This window comes from Peromyscus maniculatus, chromosome 2 (genome assembly GCF_049852395.1).
Source record: "Peromyscus maniculatus bairdii isolate BWxNUB_F1_BW_parent chromosome 2, HU_Pman_BW_mat_3.1, whole genome shotgun sequence".
In the NCBI taxonomy this organism is placed as follows: domain Eukaryota; kingdom Metazoa; phylum Chordata; class Mammalia; order Rodentia; family Cricetidae; genus Peromyscus; species Peromyscus maniculatus.
Genome location: NC_134853.1, coordinates 105,803,915 through 105,827,648, shown reverse-complemented (window position 1 = coordinate 105,827,648; position 23,734 = coordinate 105,803,915). Strand labels below are relative to the sequence as shown.

The window sequence follows — 23,734 nt, the reverse complement described above, 5'->3', positions numbered from 1 at the left end:
CTATTTGCAGATGGCATATTCTTTTTTTTTTTTTTTTTTTTTTTTTGGTTTTTCAAGACAGGGTTTCTCTGTGTAGCTTTGCGCCTTTTCCTGGAACTCACTTGGTAGCCCAGGCTGGCCTCGAACTCACAGAGATCTGCCTGCCTCTGCCTCCCGAGTGCTGGGATTAAAGGCGTGCGCCACCACCGCCCGGCCAGATAACATATTCCTACTTAGAGAAAACCTTTAAGTCTCCTTAAAGAAAAAAATACTTCAGAAATAAACAAATCAGCAAAGTTTCAGCATACAAAAATCAATATATATCAGGTATGTTTCTGTACATTATCAGCATAATCTCTAAGAAAGAACTAGAAGCAATCCCATTTATATCACTGCAATGGTTCGTGTTGACGACTGCATCAACTTGGTGGGATCTAGAATCAACTCTGGCCAGGTCTATGAGTGAGTTTCTAGAAAGGACTAACTAAGAGGAAGATAGGTGCCAAGGGGGCCCAGATAGGAAGGGGTCCAAGGAGGAAGTAGCATCACCTGCCTCTTTGTCTTTGCTTCCTGCTGGTAAGTGAGTACACCTATTGTTGCTGCTGTATGCTCTACAGACAACAGACTACAGTTTATTCAGCCTTCCCTCATGGACTGAAGACCAGCAACTCCCCAGGAATCTCCAAGCCTTAGGTGTCAGATTGGGGCTGTAAGGCATCCTCATGGACTGCTACCAGGTTCTTAGTTACATACATCCTTTATCACAGTAGGAGATCTAGAGGAGTTCCCCTCACAATATGTAACATTCTATTTGCTCTGTTCTTCAAGAGAACCTGCTGAGTACAAGTGTTAATGAAGAACATAAACACTTAGGAATAAGCTTAACAAGGTGAAATGAGAAACTAGAGAACACTGAAGAACAAACCAAAGAAATACAAACAGTTGGAAACTGATATCATCATCATGGAACCAGAAGAATTACTGTTTTAAATGCCCCTAATACCCAAAACAACCCACAATTTCAATAATAACCTTGTCAGAGCTACAGCGGGATTTTTCACATAAAAATAAAAAAATACTTTAAAAAGTTCATATACAAAACAGAATTCTTGGGCAAGAAAAACAACGCTAGAAAGATCATTCTTCCTGGTTATTAATTCAATCACAAAGCTATAGTAACCAAAATACTATGTTACTGACATAAGCATAGACACACAGATCTACAGAACAGTAAAAATGGAAGTAAGTCCATATGTAAACAGACCATCAGCTAGTTTTTGACAAAGACTGCACAGTGCAAAAAGGATAAACTTTTAAATAAATTGTGGTGGACTACATATTCCAATAATTAAGAATAAAATGTGGGTTGTGAGATCACTCTGTGGATAAAAGCACTTTTGTAAGCCTGATGAAGGACCCAGCTAAAGGTAGAAGAAGAGGAGTAACTCATCAAAACTGTCTTCAAACTCCCATACTCACATTATGGCATTCCCATACCCACCATATCATATACATATACAGTAACAATAAATTAATGTTTTTAAAAGAATAAAATTGGACATTGGTCTCATACCACACGTAAAAATCAACTTAAAATGTGAGATGGAGAGATTTCTGCTGTTGTAGAAGATCCAGGTTCAGTTCTCAGAACACATGGCATTTCACAACCATCTGTAACTCCAGTTCCAGGAGATCCAAAACCTTCTTTTGTTCTCCATAGATACTAGGCACAAACATGGTACACATACATACATGCAGGCAAACACTAACACAAAATAAAAATGAGTAATTCTTAGTATGTAACTCAAAATGGATTATAGGCTTAAGCATAAGACACCTAAAAAGCTCACAAAATTCTTCAGGAAAATATTAAAACATTATTTGATAGTACACTGACTGTGGTAGTATTCTAATTGTACTGAAATGTGATTTTGATTGTATGTTAATAAATAAAGCTGCCCGGGGGTCAGAGCTATTAGAGCCATAGACAGAGTGTGGCGGTGGTGGCACACACCTTTAATCCCATAGATCTCTGTGTGTTCAGGGATACAGCCAGCATTGGAGACATATGCCTTTAAGACCTAGGGGGCTGTACATTCAGACAGTGACGAGGCAGTCACGTGTTTGGGTTTAAAACCAATGAGAAGGCAGAATGACTAGAAAAACGACTTACACACAGGAAATAGCTCTCTTTTCGGGAAGCTAGAACACAGCAGGAGGAAGGGTGAGATTTTAGCTCTGAGCTCTGAGCTCTGACCTCTTGGCTTTCTCTTTTACATTGTTTCTGTGTTTCTTATTTAATAAGACGGTTGGATACATCTATAACTGACCATAACTTTGTTTCTAGTTTAATATTTATTTTCAATCATATACATAGAAACATGGTATTTTGAAATGAATGTACCAGAAATCACTTGGAACAACCAAAAGAGTTGTCATACATTAATAGTCTGTCATTTCTATCAGTGTTAGCATTACCTGAGGTTTTAAAATTACAACAAAGGGGGAGGTGTGAAAAATGACACCAGACTATGGCAGTGAGGCATGCATTCCAAACATGCTTTTATTAACCCTTTGTTGTTCACCTTGTCATCTGATGGAGCTATTTTACTCAATGGGACCAACATACATACATACATACATACATACATACAGAGAGAGAGAGAGAGAGAGAGAGAGAGAGAGAGAGAGAGAAATTATCACCCTATTCCACTATAAATTACCATACCTCATTGTACTCTGTTCCCTGTCAGAATCCTTATTAACAGTATTGGCCATCACCTCTAGATTTCAAATAAAGATGCAGGCATGTCAGCCCAGCACTTAGGGGCTGAGGCATGAGGAGTGTTACAAGTTTAATACCAAGACCTTCTTTCAAAGTAAAACAAGATTCAAACAAGGAAATTAAAATAAGAAAAGAATAATCATAAATAGTATATAGAGTATAACAAAATAAATGATAATATGGTTATTATATTAAGGTTCCTCTAAAGAAAGGAACAGAATAAATAGAATGAGCATATATTACAAAGGAGATTTATTGGATTGGACTATATAACATGGGTTGAATAATCCAACAAAGGCTGTCTGCACATGGTAGAGGTTAAGAACCTGGTAACTAGCTATTCAGGGCACTACATTGGATGTCTCAATAGTCCCAATTTGGCAATGAAAGCCTAGAGAATTCCAGGAGAACTGCTGGTCTTCAATGGACATTGGAAGGCCAAAGAAGGTAGATTCCAATGTCAGCCAAGGATGGAATCAGCAGCAACAAGAACATATGAATAGATGCACTAGCCAGAAAGGAACAAAACCAGACAGGCAAAGGCAGCACGAATTTTCTCAGTTCACTTTACATGTGGGTTGCCAATGGAGGGGGCGGTGTTCTTCCTACTCAGAAGGAGAGTCTTCCTTGCCTCAGTTAAGTCTTTTCAGAAAATATTCTTATAAACCCATCATGGGAGTAACTCTTACTTGATTCCAGACCCAATCAAGCTAACAACCAAGAATAAACCATCACAGTTGGATATGACACCTATTCAACAAGCAGCTTAAAATATGCAAAATATCAAGTTCAAAAACAAATCCAGGAAGCTAATTGTTGTGCATTATTGCCTCAGGACATAACTAGACAATCAGTCATCATGAAGTAGAGTTGCTGTGGTAATCTAGAGCATACCTTGGCCTGTAGTCATAGCAAAAAGAAAGAAAGAAAGAAAGAAAGGAAGGAAGGAAGGAAGGAAGGAAGGAAGGAAGGAAGGAAGGAAGGAAGGAAGGAAGGAAGGAAGGAAGGAAGGAAGGAGGAAAGAAAGAAAGGAAGGAAGAAAGAAAGAAAGAAAGAAAGAAAGAAAGAAAGAAAGAAAGAAAGAAAGAAAGAAAGAAAGAAAGAAAGAAAAGGAAAACACAGTGATAGCTAGGCCTATGGTAATGGCTGCTGACATTCCCTCACAGGATATGGGAGTAGGTCACAAGACCCTCATCAGAGATACTAGGCACCACTCTCTCCTAGCTGTACAGACAAGGTCTTGGATACATGTGGTGATATTTTGTTTGTGCTCTAACAAATAAAGCTTGCCTGGAGTTCAGAATGCAGAGCTAGCCACTGGTTAACCATAGAGGCCAGGCAGTGGTGGCACACACCTTTAATCCCAGAACTTGGGATCTCATGCCTTTGATCCCAGTACTTGGGAGGCACACACCTTTAATCCCAGCACTAGGGAGGTGAAGACAGTAAGTGATATAGCTGGGCAGATAGAGTTATATAAGGCAGGAGGAGACAGGAGCTCACCCTTTCAGGCTCAGGAGTAGGCAAGGTAAGAGGTGGCTGTGGCTTGCTCCTTTGTCTCTTGGATCTTTCATCATTTACCCTGATATCTGGCTCCAGGTTTTTATTATTAAGACCAATTTGGATGCTAGAAGAAAAGCTGGCTGAGGGTGAAAACTCTTCAGTGACACACGAGTGCAAAGGTTGGGTCTCAGGATACAGCAGACTATTAGACAGATAACAGATCCAGTAAAAATGTCATATCTAAAATGTGCTTTGGCAGCCATCATTTATTTTAAAAGTTAAAAAAAAAACTTAAATATCTCTGTTCTAGTTTCCTTTCTGTTACTGTGATAAACACCATGAGCAAAAGCAACTAAGAAAGAAAAGGTTTCTTTCAGCTCACAATTCCAGGTCACACTAAACCCCTGAGGGAAATCAAGGTAAGAACTCCATCAAGAACTGAAGTAGAATATGAAGGAATGGTGCTTACTGGCTCACTCACTGCATCGTGCTATGCTACCTTTCCTGTATAGCAGAGACCCACAGTGGGCTGGAGGCTAGACCCTCCCACATCACTCACTAGTCAGGATATCTCTCACAGACATGGCCACAGGCCAATTGATCTGGGCAATTCCAAAACACTGAGGTTTCTTTTCCCAAAAAATTCTCAGGTGCATAAACTTAATGATAAAAACCTACCAGCACAACCTACAATCAATAAGAAATTATACTTTCTACAAGCACATAAAGCAAAATGTAATATATATATAATATTTGATATTTATGTCATATCATTCCTATTGGAGAAATCAAAGGTTGATTTTCAATGATAGTTTACTTCTAACTACCTAAAATAGAATTTTAATAATATTGTATGTTTCTATCCAGAAATAAAAAAGTACAATGATATGAATATCCTTATCACAATGCTTATCAAACTCCATTATAAACTGACCATATTCATCCCTTCCCACTACACAGCAATCTAAATGGCTAAATTCGGAACTTCCTTATTGTCACATTGACTAGTGTCTGACAGATGACATTCAGTTAATATTTTTAACACTGTTTAATATATGGCCATGTGTAGCCTTCTCCCAATGCTCAAAGTTGTTCTCTTGTGACATTTGGTGTCTCCTAGGCACTTAAGCAAACAGCTATAAATTTACTCTAGATTTCCATTAAATTAATCCCAAAATTACCACTCACTACTTCTAGCCTGAATTTTACAGTTTTCTCCTCTTTGGTGTCTTACATCTTGCTTTGTTTCAAAGTGAAGATGCAAAAGAGAGTGATTCTGAAAAGGAAATCAGTATGATGTTCACAGCTGAGACAGTCAGAGCCAAGACAGGATTTAGAAGTTAAGGACCAGAAGAATTACCAGGTTTGAGTGACACTGCAAAGGAGAAAGGACTGAACTTGGGGATTGATTTTCTGTTAGAAAGAGGCTAAAAGGTATCAAAGATCAGCCTCACTGTGTGAGATCTAGAGAGAAGAAGAAAATGGCATGTCTGTGGCAGGGAAAAAGTTAGGTTGTAAAGTAACTCCAAAATAAAAGCCAGGTAAGCTCTACACACAACATCCTAGGTTTGAAAGGCTCCACAGGACATGAAATGGAAATGCCAATGCAATGAGTGTATGAAAATGTCTGTAAGAAAAGCCCACAGCAGAGAATATAACATGGATCTCAGATCTAATGCATACAGTAAAAGAAATGCAGTCAAACCATCCCAAGACACTTTTTTTAACCTTCAGATGAGCAAAAGTAACAATGTTTGAAAGTGATATTATATCCAGGATGTGGCACAAACAGGAACCTTACTATGTTGTTGATGAAGGTAGGGGTGTGTGTGTGTGTGTGTGTGTGTGTGTGTGTGTGTGTGTGTGTGTGTGTGTGTGTGTACACTGGCAGTACTAAGGATTATGTAGAAGGCAAGCACTATACACGTTAAGCAATCACTCTGTCACTGAGTTACATCAAGTAGAACTCATGATTGCAACTGTCCATAGCTTTTGGTCTAGTGCTTAGGTCATGTACTGCTGAATCAAAAATCACCCAAAATTTAACAGTTTAAAACAACAAACATGGAGCAATAAACTTTGGACATAGCAGTATGAAAGAAAAGTTCCTCAAACTCGCTTCCCAGTGAAATTGGTGAAAGCTGTAACACATAAAATATAACCACATAAAGCTTCTAGAATAGTCCTGGGGCAAACAAAAAGTGGAAAATGTATCTATTTAAGAATATATAGAAAATAGAAAGCAAGGACTGTGTGGGAACTGCATCAAGACAGTTCCCTATTTGGGCCATTCCAGCTCAGCAGTATGGGGAATACACCCAAGATAGCTATAAGCTAAGAATAGTTCCCCTTCTTCACATATTTCTCATCCTGCTCCAGCTGAAGTTTACTGATGCCAAGGCCAACCAAGATGCAGGAGAGAAGTAGGGATTCCACTCTTCTCCTGCCCCTGTCTTATGGCATAGTGCTTCTGCTTTGGGTTAACACAGAGACTCAGAAGAAAGAAGGAAAATGAGGAGAAGAGGGGAACCCAGGAAGGGAGAGTGATGTTCCGATAGGAGCTGGAGGAGCAGGGAATGGACATGATCGAAATTCACTGCAATCATGTGCGAATTTACAAATGAACAAAGGAGTTTTAATAAACAAAGATACTGTTATTTCCAGGTCTGTAAAGAATTGGACTGGGATTTTAATGGAGATTGCATTGAATCTGTAGATTGCTTTTATAAGAGCTTTTTTATTATGTTAATCCTATTGATCCATGAGCATGGAAGATCTTTCCATCTTCTGATATCTTCTCCAATTTCTTTCTCCAAAGACTTGAAGTTCTTGTCATACAGATCCTTCACTTGCTTGGTTAGTTACACCAAGATATTTTATGTTATTTGAGGCTATTGTAAAGGGTATTGATTCTCTGATTTCTTTCTCAGCTTGTTTATCATTTGTATATAGGAGGGCTTCTGATTTTTTTTTTTTAGTTAATCTTGTATCTAGCCACTTTGTCCTCCAACCAAGGAATGGATAAAGAAAATGTGCCAGGAGGCAGTGGCACAAGCCTTTAATCCCAGCACTCAGAAGGCGGATCTAAGTGAATTTGAGGCCAGCCTGGTCTACAGAGCGAGATCCAGGACTACACAGAGAAACCCTGCCTCAAAAAGAAGAAGAAGAAGAAGAAGAAGAAGAAGAAGAAGAAGAAGAAGAAGAAGAAGAAGAAGAAGGAGAAGGAGAAGGAGAAGGAGAAGGAGAAGGAGAAGGAGAAGGAGAAGGAGAAGGAGAAGGAGAAGGAGAAGGAGAAGGAGAAGGAGAAGGAGAAGGAGAAGGAGAAGGAGAAGGAGAAGGAGAAGGAGAAGGAGAAGGAGAAGGAGAAGGAGAAGGAGAAGGAGAAGGAGAAGGAGAAGGAGAAGGAGAAGGAGAAGGAGAAGGAGAAGGAAAAGAAAAGACAAGACAAGACAAGAAAAGAAAAGAAAATATGGTATATTTACACAATGGAGTATTATTCAGCTGTTAAAAATAAGGACACCAGGAAATTTGAAGACAAATGGATGGAAGTAGAAAAAAAATCATCCTGAGTGATATAACCCAGACTGAGAAAGACAAGCACAGTATGTACTCACTCATAAGTGTATATTATCTGTAAGAAAAAGGATAACTATGCTACAATCCACAGCCCCAGAGAGGCTAGGTAACAAAGAGGGTTCAGGGGGTTGCCCAGATCTTCCTGAGATGAGGAAATAGAAGAAATTTCATGAGTAAACTGAGGGCAGGTGGGGATGGGAACATGAGCGATCAGGTGGGGAGGGGTGAGGAGGGCAAGAGTACTGAAAGAGACTACTGGAAATGGGGAGGGGTGTAGCTGGAGCTTTCCTGCCTGGCCCACAGTCAGAACAAATCTCTCTCACCCGCCAGTCCCACAGCCATTCAGACCTAACCAAGTAAACACACAGAGACTTATATTGTTTACAAACTGTATGGCCATGGCAGGCTTCTTGCTAACTGTTCTTAAATCTTAAATTAACCCATTTCTATTAATCTATAAGTTGCCACATAGCTCGTGGCTTACCGGTATCTTAACATCTTCTCATGGTGGCAGCTGGCAGTGTCTCTCTGCCTCAGCCTTCCACTTCCCAGAATTCTCTTCTCTGCTTGTCCCACCTATGCTTGTCCCACCTATACTTCCTGCCTGGCTACTGACCAATCAGCATCTTATTTATACAGAGCAATATCAACAGCACAGGGGCATTCCAGGTTCAGACAAAAATCTGGTACAAGGGAATCTCCCAGGACTCTGCAACCCCAGCTAAGACTCCTAGCAATAGCAGATATGTAGCCTGATCTGTCCATCTCCTGTGACCAAATTGGTGCCTAGCCCAACAGTCATCAGAGAGGCTTCATCCAACAATTGATAGAAACAGATGCAGACCCACAGCCAAACATTATGTGGAGTTCAGGGAATCCTGCAGAAGAGGGAGAGAAAGAATTATAGGAGCCAGAGGGGTCAAGGACACCAAAAGAAAACTCACAGAATCAACTAACGTGGGTTCTTAGGGGCTCACAGTGACTGACAACTAGGGAGCCTGCATGGGACTGACCTAGGCACTCTGTATATATTACAGTTACGTAGCTTGATCCTCTTATGGGACTCCTAACAGTGGGAGCAGGAGCTGTCTCTGACTCTTTCACTGGCTTTTGGGACACTACTTCTAATACTGGGTCACCTTGCCCAGCCTTAATACATGGGGAGATGCTTAATCTTACTGCAACTTGATATGCCATGTTTTATTGATGTCCAAGGGAGACCTGCCCTTTACTAAACAGAAACAGAAGAGGAGGGGATTGGGGGTTGGGAACAGAATGGGGGCTGGGAGGAGAGAAGAGAGGGAAAGCTGTGGCCATGATATAAAATTAATTAATTAATTAGCTAATTAATTAATTAAAAATAAAGAAATAAAGATAATGCGAAAAAACCAAAAGAACCTTAAAATTATAATCAGAGTGACTAAAAAGTTACTCTATTAAAAATCATTTTGAAAAGGGAAAAATCAAATATGTAATTTTAAAAGTAAAATTGTACTTATAAAATTGAAAAATTCAAATGAAATGAAGTATGTTAGTTTGTAGCTAGAGTTTTCCTGCCTTGCCCGCAGTCAGGACAAATCTTTGTCACCCGCCAGTCCCACAGCCGCTCAGACCCAACCAAGTAATCACAGAGACTTATATTGCTTACAAACTGTATGGCCGTGGCAGGCTTCTTGCTAACTGTTCTTATAGCTTAAGTTAATCCATTTCCATAAATCTATACCTTGCCACGTGGCTGGTGGCTTACCGGTGTCTTCACATGCTGCTGGTCATGGCGGCGGCTGGAGTCTCTCTCCACTTCAGCCTTCTGCTTCCCAGCATTCTCCTCCCTCCTTGTCCCACCTACTTCCTGCCTGGCCACTGGCCAATCAGTGTTTTATTTATTGACCAATCAGAGCAATTTGACATACAGACCATCCCACAGCATTAGTTCACTTGTGGTACTAGTCAGAGAAAATTGATAGAATAGATTGGATGGTGGGCATCATGGGTAAGTGTATCTAAGGACTCTAGTTTCTGCTGAAGGCTTCCTTTTGTGGAGTTTAGATATTAGGGGCATATTGAAGGTGTTTTTGTCCTGACTGATAGTCATATAATCATTTCCTCTACTGCACATGTTTCTCTTCATGCTACATCAAATTTTAAGCATACATCACACAAATTACTATTACAGCCTTCAGATGCTATCTGACAACACTGGTAGCTTTTGAGTTGATGAGCCATCAAGGGGATGATGGTGAGAGATTCCCCCCTGAAAGACATGCAGATACATCTCTTGGATTAGATCATCTACATGGTCAGGGTTAGGGTCAGGGTCAGAGTAGAGTTCACTTCTATAGGACTTCCTGGTTCTTGGTAACTGGAGGTGTCTTGGTAGAATGCTTTGAATGCCTTCACATATGGAATCTCAGCTCACATTTCTGTGTCATGCAGCAAAGATCTAGCTAAAGGATGATATTAATATACTCATGGTCATTTGGGGATCATTTCTCTCTATATTCCAATTTTTATTAGGATCAGGAAATGTTAAAGTACAATATGATATCACAAACTTTTTACTAATGATTGAGGCAATACCTTGTAGCACAAATCCTAGTTGGTCTTAATAAAAACCCAGAGCCAGATATCAAGGTAAATGCTGAAAGATCAGGGAGACATAGGAACAAGCCACAGCCACCTCTCACCTCACCAACTCCTCAGCTGAAATAGACTGAGCTCCTTTCTCCTCCTGCCTTATATTTCTTTCTCTGCCCAGGCCTATCACTTCCTGTCTCAACCTCCCTAGTGCTGGCATTAAAGGTGTGTGCACTTCCCAAATAGTGGGGGCAAAGGCATGAGATCCCAAGTGCTAGGATTAAATGTGTGTGCCACCACTGCCTGGCCTCTACGACTAACTAGTAGCTGGATTTGCCTTCTAATCTTCAGGTGAGTTTTATTTGTTAGATCATACACAAAGTATCACCACAATACCTGAGGGGAGAGTCTGGCAGAACACCAAGGGTACTTTCCCATGATAACCTCCAATGAAGAGAAAGGGGGGAAATGGAGAGGGAGGGAGAAAATGAAGAACTTTTGGCCTGGTTCTCCCAAAAGGATTTCCACTGGAGATGGGAAAGTAGGGCATATATTCCCAGGTCTTCCCTCTATGGAATCCCTTCTCAAAGCAGTGAATGTCTTTATTCTTAGCTTATATTCAATACCACTTTTGCTTCCTTAGACTTAGGGCTGAGTTCCTCTATCACCTCCATCATCTTTCTAGCTATGGTGCCCCTGGGTATGAGCAGTGGCTTTTGGCATCCTCCAGTTAGAGAATGTGATCTCTTCCCAGTGAGCCTCTTGTAAAAGGTGATGCTGACTAAGGTAGGGTCATTGCTTGAATGAGAAGTTTCAGGGATTAGGGGATCTATATCCACAGTGAGGAGTCATATCTTACCATAATCATTATAATCCAGTCCTGGCAGGCCAGGAAGTGTCAACACCTGAGGAAAAAAACCACTTTCCTCAGAGTTTGGGTGGAAAATGGGAGCAAAACAATCCATAAGATGTTTCCTAAGTATGATACAATTAAAAAGAGATTCTTTCCCAGATAGAAGGGAAAATCAATCCAGTTTATATTGTGGAAAGGCCAGGGACTCTAAGTCCTAGACTTCAGAATGAAAAGGACTAAAAAGTAGTGAGGACAATTTTTAGTAGGAAGATAGGAGAGAATGTATTTTCTCACTTCCTGGTTGGCTTGGCCAAATATGTTCCAATGGTCATGTCAGAGGTGGGCATTTCCAGCTTCTTGGCCTTTTATTCAAAGAACTGCAAATTGGCAGCTCACTCCTGGCCCTTATAATGTACTTGGCAGCCTACTTCCTTCACTTGCATATAGTATGCACACACACACCCCTCTCCAAGCAATGCATTTAACAATGTCAGAAGCCCCTCAAACTTCTACCTGCCTCTGACTACCTTTTCTTTTTATCTCTGAATGATAACACAGACAGAACCCTGACCAATACACTTAATAACAATTAAATTTAGACACTTTCATTCAAGTGTATTCCCAATGAACCAAGCACAAACAGATGGGTCAAGCTGACCAAAACTTGTTTTAGGAGCATGTACAGTAAGGCAAACTGTTGTTCAAGTAAACTTTTAGAGAGAATCCCTCATTTACCATTTTATACCTATGCATAGTTAGGTGTGTGCATGATTAAAATGAGAGGCATATGGGAAGGGACATGAACAGAGGGAAAAATGAATATATCACCTAATTTATCATTCAAAATAAAGAACTTACTCACTTTGTTCTTCTAAATTCCCCAGGGAGTCGTAAGAGTACTCTCACTACTAGGGCCTTCTGTCAATCTTGGCAGCATATCCTTCTATAATCTATACTATTACTTAGCTACAAATAAAATTATCTTGTTTATTTTGCAAATCTGTGGGAGAGTTTATTCAATTCTTTCAATAAGAGAATAAGAACCTGGAAACACCAAACCTAGGCCCCAACCAGCATCAGTGACAATACTGTATAAGAAAAAGCACAAAGATGGACTGCTGGGGATGCTGTGAATGTGTTGCTCTGATTGACTGATAAATAAAATGCTGATTGGCCAGTAGCCAGGCAAGAAGGTGGGATAAACAGAGAAGAGAATTCTGGGAAAAGAAAGGCTGAGTCAGGAGTCACCAGCCAGAGACAGAGGAAGCAAGATGTGAAAGTACTGGTAAGCCATGAGACATGTGGCAACTTATAGACTGATAGAAATTGGTTAATTTAAGATATAAGAACCGAATAGCAAGAAGCCTGAGCCATCAGGCCAACCAGTTTAAATAATATAAGTGTCTGTGTGTTTATTTGGGTCTGAGTGGTTGCGGGCCTGGGCAGGACTGGAGATAACTCCAGCAACAATGGACAATTGTGGGAAACACTGTCCAGGAAGACCAAGATATCATCATACTAAAACAGAGCTTAACTGGTGTAATTAATGGTAATTAATTAGTTGGGGTCAAATAATAGATTACTGTTCTGTATTCTATTTGACTTTCACATTTAGAACATTCCTTTTTGAAAGGTTCAGGTTGAATGGCACAGTTTGTACTTGTGAAAATATTTACATAGTCATAACATTAGAAACTGTACTAACAGATTTCCAATTTTAAAAATCAACTCAAAATTTAAGACATTTCATAGCATGATCTATGAACTACAACATCAGAATTATCTGGAAAGTTTATTTTTAGAAAGATTCCTGGATCATACCCCAGAGATTTGGTACGCTGTGTAGGTCTATCTACAAGAACAGCATTTTAAACATTTTTCAAGTTTATGTTCAGTGATGTTAGTCTTGGTTGCTGTATTAGTCAGGGTTCTTTAGAACATAAATGGTAGGATATGTGCATACTAAATGAGAATTTATTAGATTGGTTTACACAATATGGTTCAAGTCTTCCAACACCATCTGTATCATACTAGGGAAGCTGAGAAAATAGTAGTTGCGCAGTCCATGATGCTGGACCCTTCAAATCTCAAAATGGTACCAAAGGCCTAGGGGATTCCTAGAGAGCTTCTGATATTCAGTCCATGTTGAAAACCCAACAAAACAAAGAAATCAGCAGTAGCAGACACAGGGTTGATGAATGTGCCAGCAAGAGTGAATGCAAATAGGCAAAAGCAAAGCTTTCTTCCTCCATGTCCTTTTATCGGGGATTTCGCCAAAAGATGCAACCCATACTTAAAGGGGTCTTCAAATACTATGTTCTAGAAATACCTCAAAGAATGCCCAGTTCCAGATCCAGCCAGTATGACAAACACGATTAGCCATCACAGTTATCAATCTGACTTGATCTTGAATCAACTAAGAGACAAGACCTTCCCTGAAACTGGACAGCACCTCTTAGTGGCAACCCAGATATAAAAAGGTCCCATGGAAACTGCCACTTTTGTCTGCTCATCTTTACTCCTTGCTGATCTGTGTGTCTCATCTGTTGTTGCTGTGGCTCCTGCCGTTTTACACTGATCCTGGAAGCTAGCTTCTCTGGCCTTCTGATGTAGGCTGATGACCAGGAGCCTTTCAGGAATCCTCTAGGCCTTCAGCACCACACTAGGATGCTGAGGCATCCAGCCTTCTTGACTGAGCAGCTTCCACATTCTCAGCCTCTCTAGTAAGTAAACATTGTAGGATTACCCAGCCTGTATTGTGTAAACCAATCTAATAAATCCTTTAATAATATATTTTCATTCTATTAGTTCTGTTCCTCTAGAGAACTCTAATTATACACAAATTATATACACTACATTTTGAAAATCACAGCTATAAAGGAATAATCTCTCCAATTCTTATTATATAATCTTAGGAGCAAAAAAAACGCTTTTGAGTTTGAGAACACACCTCCAATATGTATTTATTTATAAACTGTATGGATATATAAATATATATATGTATTCTTCTACAACTACAAATATTAGTATATTAAAAGTATAAAATGGGCCGGGCGTGGTGGCGCACGCCTTTAATCCCAGCACTCGGGAGGCAGAGCCAGGCGGATCTTTGTGAGTTCGAGGCCAGCCTGGGCTACCAAGTGAGCTCCAGGAAAGGCGCAAAGCTACACAGAGAAACCCTGTCTCGAAAAAACCAAAAAAAAAAAAAAAAAAAAAAAAAAGTATAAAATGGAAATTACAAAGTATGAGAAAATGGCCTGATGATATTTCACTATTTCCTTCTGCTCAAACAAAAGGCAGGTAAAAATTGAGGGTAGCTTTTTAAGTTGGAAAAAAATATTAAGAAAAAAGGAAGAAGAAAAAGATCACAGCTATGTCAATCCAACATCCAGAACTTTTCTAGAAGGTTGCACTGCTTCAAATAAAAAATAGAAAGAGAAAACATTTATTTTCAGTATACTGAAAAAGTAACCAGGAAGCTTCAACCAAAGGTAATTCTGATCATCAAAAGGGACGTGTGATTGATAAATTGGACATACAAGCAACATGAGGAAAAGACAATTACAATATTTTAGGAGTCTATAACAATCAAGGATGGTAAAATTCAGCATAGTCTGGCATGTATCACAGATTTTAACAAGAAAAAAAGCAGATATTGTTAGAATGATCACAGGGTTAGAGACCCCAAACTAGAATACAGCGAAGTCATCAAAAATTATACACAGGTTATATGAGCCTGATTCCAGCAAAGAAATGAGGAAATGAAAAGATATCCATATGTTTAGCTTCTCATTTAGGAAATATAATGAAATCCATTTAATAGGAAAGCAAGTAAGTTAATCACTGTGTTAAATGTCAAGGGACTACTGCATACTAAATGTGTGATGAGGAGTACCAGCATCACTCCAGTGTTTCTAATGACCACGGAGAGGCTTCATAATCTACAGTTAAATGACTGAGCATCCCTACAGGGCAATACTGAAGTATAAATGAAAACTCTCAACTTATCCCAGAACAATTCCTCTACTCTGGCAAAGTCACCTCAGGTTTTCAAGAACACACTGCAATTATGTAATGGGGAAAACTGAGTCAGTCTAGGGAGTTCCCTATCCGGCAGCTGTCAAGTAAGAAGCCAGACAACAAGGACATCTCCCAGAAGTGTGGCATACCTACACATACTCTCTTATCTAGTGTCTATGCCACAGTTTTCTCTTACCTGCTAAGTACTCATATGTCAGACTATGAGTAAGATCCCAGCACTTGGGAGAAGGGAGAAAGATCAGAGTTCAAGGTCATCCACAGGTACACAGCAAGTGCAAGGTCAGCCTGGGCTACATGAGACCCTGTCTCATGAATATACATCATATACATATACATGTGAGCAGGAGAAAGGACTGATATATACTTGGGGGATCTGGCAGTAATTACAATGTTGTGATTATGACAGTCATTTGGAAATCAAACTAATACTTTGGGGGCATTGACAATTTTAAACTTTATATAAAAGAAAAACAAATCCAACAAATACAAGACTCATGAAAAAATTAAGTTGAGAGCTTACCTTTCCACAACCAAACTGATAGTTTGAGTGAGATCCGGATTTGTTGCCTGGAGACGTTTCCATAAAGACCATACAAATTCTTTGTCAGCCTTAAGGAAATAAAAAGCATGTTAAGTGTGTTGTTTCTATTGATAAGAGATGATACTTTGTTAAATTTAAATATAAAAACAATTATTTTACTACTACTTCTATAATTATACTAATGGATCCTTTAAAAGTATAGCAGAAAAAGGTTGGACATGGCCTAGTGGTTAAAAGCCCTGGCTGCTTCTCTAGAGGCCACGGTTCAATGCCCAGCACCCACATGGTGGCTTACAATCATGTGTAACCCCAGTCCCAGGGAACCTAATACCTTCTTTTTGCTTCCTTGGACATTGCATACACATAATACACAGATATACAAGCAGGCAAAATACCCACACCCACAGAAATAACCTTAAAAAACCATTTAAAAGTATGGTAGGAAAACCTTTTTTTAAAAAAATTCCTTATACTGATAGCCTACACTCTAATACTGATAGTGCTGCTGCCCACATTTTGCAAATGCTGAAATGAAAAAACAGTGTGATTTACTCTGAGAGGAAGCTGCCCTTCATCTGCTGCTAGACGTCTTCCAGTTCCCTGGACCTCAAAACCCCATCAAAGAACTAACTACCCCAGCTGCCTCCACTTTGCCACTTCCTTCACTCTGCAAATCTTTCAGAAGGTTTCCTTCCCAGGGTAAAAAGACTGGGAGCCCCCCCCCCCCCCCCCACCATGTGTGAGAAGCTGTAGACAGTTGATGGCTTCTCGGAGAGAGAACATTTTCTTTAAGGGCGTGGCCCCTGAAGGTCAACCAGGCTCCAGTGGACGGGGTATAACAGAGTATATGGGCAGCACAAATTGGACCCAATGTGTTATTTTAAGAGAGGGAGGGAGGGAAGAAGAGAGATGGGGTAGGGAGGTAGGTGGACCGCGGAGGAGTTAAGGGGAGGAGCAGGGTGAATATGACCAAAATACATTGTATCAAATTCCCCAAGAATAAATAAAATATTTTAAAAATGAAAAGCCAAAAGGAGACCATGGATTGAAAGGAAATATTTATAAAAGACATAGCTGAAAAAATACTTGTATCCAAAATATACAAAGAATTCTTAGAAAGCAGCAGTTAAAACACAAGGTGATTTAAGAAGTAGCAGGAGCTCTAAGCAGATGTCTCACCAAAGAAGATTACAACTGGCAAATCAATTTCCCTCTATACCAATATACTAACATTTCCTGAGATCTTCTATCCTGCCGAATCCAATGGACAGTTTCAGACTTACTGGCTACATCAGTTATTAATTCCAGTTAATAGAAATCACTTTGGGGAGCTTTAAAAAAATAATGATGACCTAGAGGTTTTGATTAACTGGTCTTAGATAAGGTCCAAGTATCAGAATTCTTTCAAAGCTCTGAAATGCACTCAGAGTTAAGAGTAAATGCCCTACTTGATGTTATTCAACTAATACAGTTTTACAAAACAACCCTTCTATAGTTTCTCTATCCTTCACACTTGTATTGCCAACTGTCTACTTGGCAATTCCAAATGAATGTCTAAAAGACACTTCTTAAATTTAACTTGTCTGAAATAAAACTCTTGATCCATAACCCTCTCACAAACTTGCCCTTCTGCATGTTAGAAATGCATCATTATCTCATTAATTATTTCAAACACCTAAAATATAGGGAGAAGTCAACCTTGGTAGCTCCCTTTTCCCATACTTCCTATACAACAGAAGGCCTTATCTGCAAAAGATATCCTTATTCTAATCACTCTCAACACCCTCACCATTATCACCCTAGTCCAAATCAATTCCAACTCCTGTTTATATCTCTACAAGAGGCTCTTAGACTCACCGATCAAATGTCTCCACTGGATTCCCATTAGATTGGGCAAATAATCCTAACTCCTTACCAAGACTCTAAAACGTCATGTCATCTGGTCTCACACACAGCTCTCCACGATATCTATCATGCTCCCCTATCCTTAGGCTGGCTTCCTTGCTCTGCTTGAATCAGACAGAGCCTTTGGGTATGCTATACCATCGTCCAGATTTTCTTACTCATGATTCCCACACTCAGTTCAAGGCTTTACCTTAACATCACCTCCTCAAAACAAGTTGCCCCTGGCCATTTATAACTAAAGCCACAAGTCTGCTAATCCCTTGTCCTATTGCATTTTAATGTGTTTATTTTTATTCTTTGGGGGTGGGGAGAATGGGACACACTCTTGCCACAGTGTGTGGATTAAAGACAAGGACAACTTCTAGGAGCTGGTTCTTCCCCTCCAGGGTGGGACCTGGGAATCAAGCAGCACTCTTGCCCACAGTGCCATCTTGCCAGCTTCCCTAGTTTGCTTCCTGTTTCTGTGATAAAGACACCACAAGCAAAAGCGGCTCTGGAGAGGAAATGGCCTTCCTTGCATGTATGACCACAGTCCATCACTAAGGGAAACAAGGCAGGAATTGAAGCAGGACAGGGACCTGGAGGCAAGAACTAACGCAGAGGCTGTATAGGAACGCTGCTTACTTGCTTGCTCAGCCTGCTTTTCTATAAAAGCTAGGAACACCAGCCTAAGGGCAGCCCCTCCACACTGGGGTCTGGGCCTTCCCATATCGGTCATTAATCAAGAACATTCCTCTATTAGAATATAGCTTCTGACTATGTGAGGAACCCAACTGCAAGATGCATTCTCAAGTCTACATTTGTTTTGTTTGTTTTTAATACCTGGACAAGGCTTCAACATAACTAACTATATGGCAGTTATAAAACACAACTTACTTCTCTGGGCAGATATTCTGATTCCCAATACCATATGCTTTCAAAAAGCTTATCGTTAAATTTGGTAATGAACATATATGTCTGTCACTTAAATGCCCTAAATAATTTTCATCTAAAACTGACTTACAGTTTGTAAATGTTGTTGGCTGCTACAATAACGCCCACCCCACCCACCCACCCCACACACAAGCTTTATAAATTCAACATCGTTTTGTTTCATCTGCTAGTCTGCAAATGGTGAGGAGTATGCACATCCACATATTGTCCTGCATTTTGTCACAAGCAGAATACAGTCTTGAAAGACAGAATAAAAGCGAATAATAGGCTGGAAGTCATCTCTAAACAAATAAAATAAGGCATTAAAAACATCTTGAAAAGATCTTAGGAAAATGCTCCATTTAGAAGCTCCTCCCTCAGTAAGCATGACAGACAGATTTCCACTCATTTAATCAAGCTTTCCTTCTGCTGACCATTGTACCAGGTGCTAACCTGGGGGCCACATGCCTTCCAGAGAGGTGAGATATAAACGAATTTACTTTGGGGTGCAATTCCCAACAATATTTGGACACTAGATATTCTCAGGTGCTGTCATGTATGGATGAATAAGAAGTAGAATTCACATCAAAAACCTAACGGTTTTACAAAACAGCTAGGAGTTTAATTATTTTTCCCTAGTAGGACTCTGGTTTGGCTGTAGTCTTGGTGATAAGGGAAGTTACTGGCAACCTCATTTCTGGAATTTACTGTGATATCTCCAATCATCTAATAGTATTATCAAATCTCAAGAATTAGCCATTCTAAGCTAATTAGGACCATTTCTATTTCTTACATCTGCCTCAAGGATTGCAATAACTCTCTAGTCCAGGTATGCCCAAGATCACAAAGGTCAACGCCATACTGGAAGCCACATTTTTAAGGTTATAAACGTGAGAGTAGAGGGACAGGGTAGGAAATGTGGGTAGTGCCTTAGAAGGCTCCTTTAGCATGAGCACGTATCTCTAAATTCCCCAAGGGTGAGGCTTACGGTGGACAAAACGCTTTCCTTCACTGCTGTTTTATCCCTTCGCTCTTTTGCCAGCGAATAGAAAATGGGGGGGGGGGGAGTCAGATAATTGCTTCCCAATCTACTCAACCAAAGCTATAGTCAAGTTCAAGATTCTGTTTTTTTACAGCAAAGGCCTGTAAAACGGGGTGAGAGAGCCCAACAGAGCAAACCATAAGGGAATGAGCAAGGCTTTACTAACCTGAACTGATAATACTGCTCTGTCTGTGTTGGCAGTTCCTAATTAGTGTCTCTTAAAGACAGTAATTTAATTTTTTTTAAAGGCCTGTAATTAATTGAGCGACGTCCTACTTCCTAACCCTATATAAGGTTCGAGCCAAATCTTAGGAGATGGTGGTAAGATAGCAAAATGCACCCCACCCCCCAAAAAAAATTAAAACAAAAATAGCAAATCTCTGTGCACCGGCAAGCTCACTTTAGTTTGCACAAACCCTAAAACTCATCTGGGAAGTAATTTGAATGCAACTAATTTAACAACTGTTGTCCTCGGCCAAGGCCACATGAAAGTATGTGACTTTCGCACTCATCATCTATGGGATCATCCCAAGTTAATGGTCTAGGGGATCACTGTAAGTTAATAAATGAATACGGAGCACTCTATGTGTGAACTCCCCAGTCCCAAGGCTTTCTAAAAAACGGTGATTGTGTTTGGAACTTAAGGTTAACAGTGTTAGAACAAGGGTAAGTGTGGGTTTGAAATTTGAAAGCAGGCTACTTCATCAGTGACATTTTATTTTTTGTGACACGGTCCTGTTTATTTCAATTCACGGGTGCGCTCCCCTCGGTGGGCACTTAGGTACCAGTCACCACCAGCAACTCGGGCTTTGAGGGAGGAAGGCGCCTTTGGAGAGAGCACTATCCAAAGGAACCCCGGGTCTGCGGAGGGGCCGAGGCTGCAGCCCAGGCGATGGCTGGAGCGGGGCGTGGAGCCTGGAGGGCGTGTCCCGGGAGGGCTCCCTGGGTGCCCGGGGCCGCGAGCGAGTGGTGGCGGGCGCGCTGCCCCGGCCCGGGCGGCGGACGGGAAGGCCGGCGGCCAGTCCTGATACCTGACACAGGGCCAGCTCCTCCTTGAGGCTGCTCAGCTCTTCCTCCAGCCGCTGCGTCCGAGTCGCCTTCGCCTCCGCTACCGAGAGGCCCTCCGGCCGCCAGGAGCCCGGGGGCGCGCTGGCGACTGGAGCGAGAGCGGCCCCGGCCCGGCCCGGCCCTCGCCGGCCCCCTGACCCTTCTTCGCCCCTCCAGACGAGGTCGCTTTTATCCGCGAAGACCTCCCTCGCGGCGCCCGCCAGCCCCGAGGCCTCGCTGCGCACGGCGTGCGCCTCGGCTCCGCGCCCGCGGCGGCCCGACGGCCGGGCCGGGGGCGGAGGCAGCGGGGAGGACGGCGAGCGCGCCGCCATGGCCGCGGCGCCTAACGGGTCAGGTTCCCGCTTGAAAACTCCACCTTCCCTTCCCCATCCTGAGGAGCCGGGCCAGCCGGCCTACGCATGCGCACGGCTTTTCCCGCCTCGGACCGCGCTCGCGGCTCGCGGGCCCGGTTTCCCGCGGGCAGCAGAGCTGCGCGTGCGCGCCGGGGCCGGAGGCGGCTGGGCCGGCCTGAGTCCCCCGTCCCGGGTGCGGCGCCCGGGTTCCCCGCCCCGCTAAGACCCTGGCCTCCACCGAGGACCTACTTTACATCCCTCCTCCGAAAGCCTTCCTGCCAAGCCCCCAGCGACCCCGAACTGTGAATTCCTCCTCTCCTCCTCCTCCAAGGCTTCTGCCAAGTCGTTTTTCACGTTTCATTGACCGCCCTCAAGTGTTAGTTACCCCGCTAATCTCTCCAACGCTGTTGTAAGCTCCTCGAGGATCGGGGGAATAGGTTTTAAGAGTTAAGTGTTTTCTTCACACCCCTTGGCAACGCTGCCTTCCAGTGCGGCTGACATCCAGCCCACTGAAGTCAAGGAGACGCGGAAAGCCTTGTGCTGAGCTGGGACTATCGAGCAGGCTTCCCACTTGAATTATGATCCTTCCTACACCCTTTGTCTTTTGTTTTGCAAGAGTCATGGTTTCCTTTGAGTCTTTATGTCAATTTCTTTATCCCTTGGCTGGATATCAGAGCGAGTTTGTCCTACAAGGCCCAACAGCTTGGTGTCCTTGGACCGATCCAAAGTCAGCAACGGCGTGTGATGAAAGAAAGGAGACCGACTGACTTACTCTCTCTTTTAGTCCCTGGCTTTCTCTTACTCGCTTTGTTATACACTTCAAATACTTAATAACCTTCCTTTATCCTTAAGACACTTCCTCGCTGTTGCTAAACTTAATAAAGGCATGCACGCTGAGCTGAGTTTCACAGATAGAATTGCTCTTTTTTGTGTTGTTATTTTTTGTTTGTTTGTTTGTTTCCAGGAAAGCATCCAGAATACTTGGAAGACATTTGAAATAAAGATTGAACCCACCGTGAAGTGACCATTTTCAAATCATCTATGCCAGAATTTGGTCAGCATACCAGAAGACAGCCGCCAGTCTTCCTTCCCACCCAAGGAAGGAAGTGTGAAGTATATTAAAGAATTGTTTTTAAAGTACATGTGGGGGCCATGGCTCAGTCCACGGCGTGTTTGCTGCGAAGGCATGAGGACCCAAGTTCAGTCCCCCAGAACCCACTTCTTTTTTTAAGCCAGGCTCCATGGTGTTGGTGTTGCAGAATATTTGTGCACTGCGTGAAGACGTGTTGCTGTGATTGGTGTAATAAAATGCTGAACAGCCAATAGCTAGACAGGAGAGATAGGCGGGACTTCCAGGCAGGGAGAGGAAAAGGACATAACTGAGGTGCACAGGAGACAAATGGACATAGAATGGGTCAGACACACAGACAGAATGTGAGAGAGGTAAAAAACCACGTGGTAAAACATAGATTAACAAAAATACGGGTTAATTTAAGTTAAAAGAGCTAGTGGGACAAGCCTAAGCTAATGGCCAAATTTTCATAATTAATAAGTCTCCGTGTTGTTATTTGTGAGCTGGTGGCCGATGAAAAAGCTTGCTACATGTTGGCAGGCCTGTAATCCCAGAACTGAGGAGACAGCGACCAGAAGATCCTTGGGACTCACTGGCCAGCCACTCTAGCCAAATCAGCAAGTTCCAAGTTCAGAGAGAGACTCCGTTTCAAAAACCATAATGCAAAGCGACTGAAGGAGACACAGGACATCATGCCTCCACACACACAAGCACCTAAGGTATACATGAACACATACATACACACAAAAAAGAAAAACTGCATAAACTTGTCTTACAAATGTTACATGTTGAACATTTAACATTTGCTTAGTCCAATGTTAATTTTAAAATGTAAATTCACTTAATTATCATCTTACATTAAATTATATGTCATTTGCATTTTACTAGTGAAGAAACTGAGACTTCAGAGGTCATTGTAATTTCTGACTTTCCATGTCTGATAATAGGGAAGCAAGAGTTTAAATATAACTCTAAAATTGATGCATTTGATCTCTATGGTTATTTGAAACAAAGCGTTAAGTTCTGAAAATATGAGATTTCATTGGGATTAGCACTGGGAATTCTAACCATATAATTCATAGATTTGACTTGAAATAACTATGAGTGAATATGATTATTTCTTATTTGTTCATTTCATTTGGCCCTAGAAAAAGTCTTTAAAAATCAATGAAATATTTTCTGTTATGTTTTGTATCATGTTCAATTCAATTTTTCAACTCAATATTTCAATTCAATATTTTGATTGATAGACAGATAGATAGATGTGGGGGGTCTGCCCCCACTTTTTCCCCCAGGGAAAAAGTACTCTTGAGCCAGGAGAGGTGAGAAATATTTAGATAGAAATATAGAGGGGAGAGAGACAGTTAGAAACATAGGATAGCCTCCTCGGAGGGCCTGGGTCAAAATCCACCAGCCTCTTCTGTATCTTCTATGGGGCTTTTAAAGGAATGCCAATGGGTGGAGCAAAAGACCTCCCCCCAGCACAGCCAAGTGCAGACCATCCCAAACACCTGGTAACCATGCTTTAGTGGTCAAGCCATCCACTAAAGC

General features: G+C 41.5%; 1 protein-coding gene across 9 annotated transcripts in view; it reads right to left on the bottom strand.

The window, feature by feature from the left end:
• Positions 1-21,161, bottom strand: part of Cntln (centlein) — a 260,522-nt gene extending 239,361 nt beyond the window's left edge. For 7 of the 9 annotated variants that reach the window (XM_076564463.1, XM_076564465.1, XM_076564466.1 and 4 more), the window contains exons 1-2: positions 20,743-21,161; positions 15,832-15,920 (exon numbers count right to left, since the gene is read on the bottom strand). In XM_076564463.1, the coding sequence (XP_076420578.1) occupies positions 15,832-15,920; positions 20,743-21,090 (437 nt within the window). In that variant the 5' untranslated portion in view covers positions 21,091-21,161. The remainder of the gene's footprint in view (positions 1-15,831; positions 15,921-20,742) is intronic. The other 2 variants (XM_076564464.1, XM_076564468.1) reach the window with 1 other exon arrangement.
• Between the last annotated feature and the right edge of the window lie 2,573 nt (positions 21,162-23,734).